This window comes from Coturnix japonica (assembly GCF_001577835.2).
Source record: "Coturnix japonica isolate 7356 chromosome 4 unlocalized genomic scaffold, Coturnix japonica 2.1 chr4random350, whole genome shotgun sequence".
NCBI classification, from domain to species: Eukaryota; Metazoa; Chordata; class Aves; order Galliformes; family Phasianidae; genus Coturnix; species Coturnix japonica.
The window spans coordinates 35,079-43,374 of NW_015439533.1; the positions used below are offsets into that span (position 1 = coordinate 35,079).

An 8,296-nucleotide genomic window follows, 5' to 3' on the forward strand; every position below is an offset into this window, starting at 1 on the left:
TGGGGGGCTGTGGGGGTCAGTGACCCCATTGACCCCATTGACCCCATTGTCCCCATTGTCCCCATTGTCCCCATTGACCCCATTGTCCCCATTGTCCCCATTGTCCCCACTGACCCCATTGTCCCCATTGTCCCCACTGACCCCATTGGCCCCATTGGCCCCATTGATCCCTTCAGGTCGTGTGTTCAATGGCTCCGCCCGCCCCATTGATGGCGGCCCCCCAGTGCTGGCTGAGGACTACCTGGACATCAATGGTACGGCGCTATGGGGCAGCCCCACACCTCGTGCTCTATGGGGCAGCCCCACAGCTCTGTCTCTATGGGTCCTGCCCCTTCCTATAGGGCAGCCCATTAACCCCCACGGCCGCACGTACCCGGCTGAGATGATCGAGACGGGGATCTCGGCCATCGACGTGATGAACAGCATCGCACGGGGGCAGAAGATCCCCATCTTCTCTGCTGCGGGGCTGCCCCACAACGAGGTGAGTCAGGCTGCCCCATAGCGACTGTGTGCCCCATAGCGCAGCTCTGTGCCCCACAACCAGGTGAGTCTGACCCATAGCAACTGTGTGCCCCATAGCGGCTCTGTGCCCCACAACAAGGTGAGTGACCCATAGTGAGGTGAGTCTGCCCCATAGTGCAGCTCTGTGCCCCATAGCGGGGTTGTGTGCCCCATAGTGCAGCTCTGTGCCCCACAACGAGGTGAGTCTGACCCATAGCGCAACTCTGTGCCCCATAACAAGGATTCTGCCCCATAGTGCAGCTCTGTGCCCCATAGTGGGGTTGTGTGCCCTATAGTACAGCTCTGTGCCCCACAACGAGGTGAGTGAGGCTGCCCCATAGCGACTGTGTGCCCCATAGCGCAGCTCTGTGCCCCACAACAAGGTGAGTGAGGCTGCCCCATAGCGAGGTGAGTCTGACCCATAGCGACTGTGTGCCCTATAGCGGCTCTGTGCCCCATAGCGGCTCTGTGCCCCACAACGAGGTGAGTGACCCATAGTGAGGTGAGTCTGCCCCATAGCGCAGCTCTGTGCCCCATAGCGGGGTTGTGTGCCCCATAGCAGGGTTGTGTGCCCCATAGCGCAGCTCTGTGCCCCATAGCGGTTCTGTGCCCCATAGCGGTTCTGTGCCCCATAGCAGCTCTGTGCCCCATAGTATAGCTCTCTGCCCCATAGTGGCTCTTTGCCCCATAACAAGAATTCTGCCCAGTAGTGTGGTTCTGTGCCCCATAGCTCAGCTCGGTGCCCCATAGTGCAACTCTGTGCCCCATAGCGCTGTGTGCCCCATAGTGCAGCTCTGCCCCATAGCTGTGTGCCCCATAGCACCATACTGTCCTGACCCCTTCCTGCCCCATAGCTTGCTGCTCAGATCTGCTGTCAGGCCGGGCTGGTGCTGTGTCCCATAGCTCAGCTTTGTGCCCCATAGCGCTGTGTGCCCCATAGCACCATACTGTCCTGACCCCCTCCTGCCCCATAGCTTGCCGCTCAGATCTCCCGCCAGGCCAGGCTGGTGCTGTGCCCCATAGCAGCTCTGCCCCATAGCTGTGTGCCCCATAGCTGTGTGCCCCATATACTGTCCTGATGCCCCATTGCTGCCCCATAGCTGGCTGCTCAGATCTGCCGCCAGGCCGGGCTGGTGCTGTGCCCCATAGCAGCTCTGCCCCATAGCTGTGTGCCCATAGTGTGTGCCCATAGCTGTGTGCCCCATATACTGTCCCTGATGCCCCATTTGCTGCCCATAGATTTGCAGCTCAGATTGCCCGCCAGGCGGGATGGTGCTGTGGCCCCGCATAGCAGCTCTGCCCCATAGCGCTGTGTGCCCCATAGTGTGGTGCCATATCTGGTCCTGATGCCCATTGCTGCACTCATAGTTGGTGTCAGATTGCAGCAGGCAGGTGGTGCTGTTGCCCTAGCAGTCTGCCATAGCTGTGTGCCATAGATGTGTGCCCAATATCACTGTCTGGATGCCATTGCTGCCCATAGCTTGCTGCTCAGATCTGGCGCCAGGCCGGGCTGGTGCTTGTGCCCCTAGCAGATCGGCCCATAAGCTGTGTGGCTCAGCCCATAGCTGTGTGCCCATATAACTGTCTGATGCCCATTGCTGCCCATAGCTGGCCGCTCAGATCTGCCGCCAGGCCGGCCTCGTGCAGCGCTCCAAGGACGTGCTGGATTTCCACCAGGAAAACTTTGCCATCGTATTCGCCGCCATGGGGGTGAGCGGGGATGGGGGAGAGTGGGGGGGAGATGGGGGGCACTGTGGGGTGATGTGGGTCCAGTGGTACTCTAGTGGGTCTCAGTGGTCGCTATGGGGTTCAGTGGGTCTAGTGGGTTCAGTGGGTCGCTATAGGGTCTCAGGGGTCTCAGTGGGATTCAGCTGGTCAAAAGTGGGTCTCAGTAGGGTCTAGTGGGTACGCTATGGGTCTCAGTGGGCTCAGTGGGTCTCAGTGGGTCGCTATGGGTCTCAGTGGGTCTCAGTGGGTCTCAGTGGGTCGCTATGGGTCTCAGTGGGTCTCAGTGGGTTCAAGTGGGGTCACAGTGGGTTCTCAGTGGGTCTCAGTGGGTCTCAGTGGGTCTAGTGGGGTCGCTAGGTCTCAGTGGGTTTCAGTGGGTCTCAAGTGGGTGCTATGGGTCTGCAGTTGGGTTCAGTGGGTCTCAGTGGGTCTCATGTGGGTGCTATGGGTTCTCAGGTGGGTCTCAGTGGGTTCAATGGGTCTCAGTGGGTCGCTATGGGTCTGCAGTGGGTCTAGTGGGGTCAAGTGGGTCAAGTGGGTCTCAGTGGGTCGCTATGGTTACTCAGTGGGTTCTCAGGTGGGTTCAATGGGTCTCAGTGGGTCGCTATGGTCTCAGTGGGTCAGCAGTGGGGTCACAGTGGGGTCTCAGTGGGTCTCAGTGGTCTCAGTGGGTCTCAGTGGGTCTCAGTGGGTCGCTATGGGTCTCAGTGGGTCTCAGTGGGTCTCAGTGGGTCTCAGTGGGTCGCTATGGGTCGCAGTGGGTCTCGGTGTCAGTCGCTATGGGTCGCTCTGGGTCGCAGTGTGTCACCCTGCCCCCCGTTTCCAGGTGAACGCGGAGACGGCGCGGTTCTTCAAGTCGGACTTTGAGCAGAGCGGGGCCCTGGGCAACGTCTGCCTCTTCCTCAACCTGGCCAACGACCCCACGTCAGTGTCACGGCCTTCAGCAGCTTCAGCTTCATCATCTTCATCATCTTCATCTTCAGCTTCAGCTTCATCCTCTTCCTCTTCCTCTTCCATCTTCTTCTTTCTTGTCCTCTTAATCCTCTTCCTCTTCTTATTCTTTTCCTCTTCCATCTTCCTTCTCTTATTCTTCCTCTTCCTCTTCTACTTCCCTTCTCCTCTTCCTCCTCTGCTTCCATCTTCCTCTTCCTCCTCTTCCTCTTTCTCTCCCTCTCCCTCTTCCTCTCTTTCTTCCTCCTTCTCTTCCTCTTCCTCTTCCATCTCTCTCCCCATTCCTCCCTTCCCTTCTTCCTTTTCCTCATCATTCCCGTTCTCTTCCTCTTCCTCCTCTGCTTCCATCTTCCTCTTCCTCCTAAGCCTCTTCCTCTTCTTCTTCCATCTTCCTCCTCTTCCTCCTAATCTTCTTCCTCTTCTCTTCCTCTTCCATCTTTCTCCTTCTTCCTCCTCTTCCTGTTCCCTCTTCCTCTCTTCCCTCCTCTTCCTCTTCCTCCTAATCCTCTTTCTCTTCTTCTCTTCCTCTTCCATCTTCCTCCTCTTATTCCTCCTCTTCTACTTCCCTTCTTCTCTGCTTTCATCTTCCTCTTCCTCCTAATCTTCCTCTTCCTCTTCCCCTTCCACTTCCACTTCTTCTTCTTTTCCATCTTCCTCTACCTCCTCCTCCTCTTCCTCTTCTTCTCTTCCTCCTTCTCCTCTTCCTCTTCCATCTTCCTCCTCTTCCTCTTAATCTTCCTCTTCCCTTCCTCTTCCTCCTCTTCCTCCTCTTCTTCTCTTCCTCTTCCATCTTCCTCCTCTTATTCCTCTACTTCCTCTTCTACTTCCCTCCTTCTTCTCTTCTATCTCCCTCTTTCCCTTCCATCTTCCTCCCTCTTCCTCCTCCTCCTCCCTTCCCTCTCCCTCTCTTTCTTCCTCCTCCTCTTCCTCTTCTACTTCCATCTTCCTCTTCCTTGTCCTCTTAATCCTTTTCCTCTTCCATCTCTCTCCATATTCCTCCCTTCCCTCCTCCTCTTCCTCATCAGCCCCGTTCTCTTCCTCTTCCTCTTCCTATTTCTCCTCCTCTTCCTCTTCTTCTCTTCTTCCATCTTCCTCCTCTTCCTCCTCCTCTTCTTCTTTTCCTTTTCCATCTTCCCCCTCTTATTCCTCTTCTTTCTTTTCTACTTCCCTCCTCCACTTCCATCTTCCTCTCCCTCCTCCTCTTCTCATCCTCTTCCATCTTCCTCCCTCTTCCTTCTCCTCCTCTTCCTCTCTTTCTTCCTCCTCCTCTTCCTCTTCCATCTCTCTCCTCTTCCCATTCCTCCCTTCCCTCCTCTTCCTCATCATCCTTCTTCTCTTCCTCTTCTATTTTTCCTCTTACTCCTCTTCCCATTCCATCTTTTTCCTCTTCCTCCTCCTCTTCATCCCCTTCCTCTTTCATTTCCCCCCCAATCTCCTTCTATCTTCCTCCCCCTTCCTCTTCCTCCTCCACTTCTTCTTCCTCTTTCTCTTCCCCTTTCATTGTGCCCCCCATGTCTCTCTCTGCCCCATAGCAACTGAAGCGCATTGTGCCCGCTCCTGTTCTCGTGCTGCCACATTAAGCACTGAGCGGCATCTGTGCCCCCCCATGTCTCTTCTCTGGCCCATAGCATTGAGCGCATTGTGTCCCCATGTCTCTCTCTTGCCCATAGCACTTGAGCGCATCTGTGCCCCCATGTCTCTCCTCTGCCCAAATGCACTGAGCGCATTGTGCCCCCATCGTCTCTCTCTGCCCCATAGCATTGAGCGCATTGTGCCCCGTGTCTGCCTCTCTGCCCCATAACATTGAGCGCATGTGCCCCCCCATGTCGTCTGCTCTGCCCCATCAGCATTGAAGCGCATTGTGCGCCCCCGTGTCTCTCTCTGCCCCATAGCCATTGAGCGCATTGTTGCCCCCGTGTCTGTCTCTGCGCCATAGCATTGAAGGCGCACTTGTGCCCCCCCTGTCTCTCTCTGCCCCATAGACTGAGCGCATTGGTTCCCCCATGTCTCTTCTCTGCCCATAGCACTGAGCGCATTGTGCCCCCCGTGGTCTCTCTCTGCCCAATAAGCACTGAGCGCATTGTGCCCCATGTCTCCTCTCTGCTCCATCGCATTGGAAGCGCATTGTGCCCCCATTCTCTCTCTGCCCCATAGACTGAAGCGATTGTCCCTCCCATGTCTCTCTCTGCCCATAGCACTGAGCGCATTGTGCCCCCCAATGTCTTCTCTCTGCCCATAGCATGGCAGCATTGTGCCCACCCAATGTCTCTTCTTTCTCTGCCCATAGCACTGAGCGTCATTGTGCCCCCATGTCTCTTCTCTCTGCCCATGAGCACTCTGGAGCTCATTGTGCCCCCATGCGTCTCCTCTCTGCCCACATAGCATTGAAGCGCATTGTGCCCCCATGTCTCTCTCTGCCCCATATGCACTGACGCATTGTTTGCCCACCCATGTCTCTCTCTGCCCCATAGCACTCGAAGCGTCATTGTGCCCATGTTCTCTCTCCTGCCCATACCATTGAGCGCATTGTGCCCCCATTGTCTCTCTCTGCCCCCATCGCATTGACGCGCATTGTGGACCCGCATGTCGCTCTCTCTGGCCCCAGTAGCATTGAGCGGCATTGTGCCCCCCATGTCTCTCTTCTGCCCCAATACGCACTGAGCGCAATTGCTGCCGCCCCCATGTCTTCTCTCTGCCGCCTAGCATTGAGCGCATTGTGCCCCCATGTCTCTCTCTGCCCCATAGCATTGGCGCATTGTGCCCCCCGGTTTTATGTCTCTGCTCTGCCCATAGCATTGAGCGATTGTTGCCCCCATGATCTCTCTCTCCCAAAAGCACTGGAGCGCATTGTGGCCCCCCATGTCTCTCTCTGCCCCATGAGCATGAGCGCATTGGCCACCCATGTCTCTCTTGCCCATAGCCAGTTGAAGCGCATTGTGCCCCCCATGTTCTCTCTGCCTCCATCGCATTGAGCGCATTGTGCCCACCCATGTCTCTCTCTGCGCCATTAGCATTGAGCGATTGGTGCCCCCCATGTCTGCTCTCTGCTCAAAACAAAAAAAAACAGCGCATCGCATTGAGCGCATTGTGCCCCCATGTCCTCTCTCTGCCCGCATAGCACTGAGCGCATGTGCCCCCCATGTCCTCCTCACGCCATCAGCACCTGAGGCGCATTGTGCCCCCCATGTCTCTCTCTGTCCCCGGCATAGCAACTGAGGCTCCATTGGTGCCCCCATTGTCCTCTCTCTGCCCATAGCCACTGAGCGACGGCATGTGTGCCCTCCCATGTCTCTTCTCTCTGCCCCATAGCACTGAGCGCATTGTGCCCCCCATGTCTCTCTCTGCCCCATAGCATTGAGCGCATTGTGCCCCCCATGTCTCTCTCTGCCCCATAGCACTGAGCTTCATTGGTGCCCCCATGTCTCTCTCTCTGCCCCAATAGCATTGAGCGCAAATTGTGCCCCCATGGTCTCTCTCTGGCCCCATAGCACTGGAGCCGCATTGTGCCCCAGTTCTCTCTGCCCCATAGCACTGAGCCGCATTGTGCCGCCCCCATGTCTTCTCTGCCCCATAAGCATTGGAGCGGCATGTTGCCCCCTCGTTCTCTCTGCCCATAGGCATTGAGCGGCTATTGTGGCCCCCATGTCTTCTCTAGCCCATAAGCATTGAGCGCATTGTGCCCCCGTGTCCTGCTCTCTGCCTCCATAAGCATGGAGCGCATTGTGCCCCGCCATTGGTCTCTCTCTGCCCCATAGCACTGAGCGCATTGTGCCCCACATCGTCCTTCTATGCCCCATAGATTGAGTCGCATTGTGCCCCCCACTGTCTCTCTTTGCCCCATAGCCATTTGAGCTGCATTGTGCCCCCCCCATGTCTCTGCTCGCCCATAGCACTGAAGCGATTGTGCCCCCCATGTCTCTCTCTGCCCCATAGCATTGAGCGCATTGTGCCCCCATGTCTCTCTCTGCCATAGGCATTGAGCGCATTGTGCCCCCAATGTTCTCTCTCCTGCCCAAGTAGCATTGAGCGCATTGTGCTCCCCATGTTCTCCTGTCTGCCCATAGCACTGAGCCGGGCATTGTGCGCCCAGTCTCTCTCTGCCCCATAGCATTGAGCGCCTTTGTGCCCCAATGTTCCTCTCTGGCCTCCATACTATCTGAGCGCCTTGTGGCCCACAGTCTGCTCTCTGCCCCATAAGCACTGAGCGCATTGTTGCCCCCCATGTCTCTCTCTGCCCATAGCCTTGAGCCGCCATTGATGCCCCCCATGTCTCTCTCTGCCCCATAGCATTGAGCGCATTGTGCCCCCCATGTCTCTCTCTGCCCCATAGCACTGAGCGCATTGTGCCCCCATTCCTCTTTCTCTGCCCCATTAGCATTGAGCGGATTGGTGCCCCCCATGTCTCTCTCTGCCTAGCACTGAGCGCATTGTGCCCCATGTCTCTCCTGCGCCATAGCATTGAGCGCAGTTGTGCCCCAGTCTGCTCTCTCTGCCACATAGCACTGAGCGCGTTGTGGCCCGCCCACTCGTCTCTCTCTGCCCATAGCATTGAGCGCATTCGTGCCCCCATGTCTCTCTCTGCCCCATAGCACTGAGCGCATTGTGCCTCCATGTCTGCTCTCTGCCCATATGCACATGAGCGCATTGTGCCCCGCATGTCCTCTCTCTGACCCAATAGCACGGAGCGCATTGTGCCCCCCATGTCTCTCTCCTGCCCCATAGCATTGAGCGCTTGTGGCCCCGCCATGTCTCTCTTGCCCCCATACATGAGCGCATTGTCCCCCATGTCTTCTCTGCCCATAGCATTGAGCGGGCATTTGTGCCCCCCCAATTCTCTCTCTGCCCATAGCATTGAGCGCATTGTGCCCCAATGTCTTCTCTTGCCCCATAGCATTGAGCGCATTGTGCCCCATCGGTCGTCTCTCTGCCCCAAGCACTGAGCGCATTGTGCCTCCCATGTCTCTGCTCTGCCCCATAGCATTGAGCGGCCATTGTGCCCCCCATGTCTTCTCTCTGGCCCATTCAGCTTGAAAGCTGCATTGTGCCCCCCCATGTCTCTCATCTGCCCCATAGCTATGAGGCGATTGTGCCCGCCGCTGTCTCTCTGCTGCCCATA

General features: G+C 56.9%; 1 protein-coding gene across 1 annotated transcript in view; it reads left to right on the top strand.

Moving 5' to 3' along the window:
- ATP6V1B1 (ATPase H+ transporting V1 subunit B1) overlaps nt 1–8,296 on the top strand; it is a 26,593-nt gene that overhangs the window by 4,545 nt on the left and 13,752 nt on the right. Inside the window, exons 2-6 of the mRNA XM_032441586.1 lie at nt 114–254; nt 342–481; nt 2,110–2,211; nt 3,056–3,153; nt 4,809–4,849. Coding sequence (XP_032297477.1) covers nt 114–254; nt 342–481; nt 2,110–2,211; nt 3,056–3,153; nt 4,809–4,849 — 522 coding nt within the window. The remainder of the gene's footprint in view (nt 1–113; nt 255–341; nt 482–2,109; nt 2,212–3,055; nt 3,154–4,808; nt 4,850–8,296) is intronic.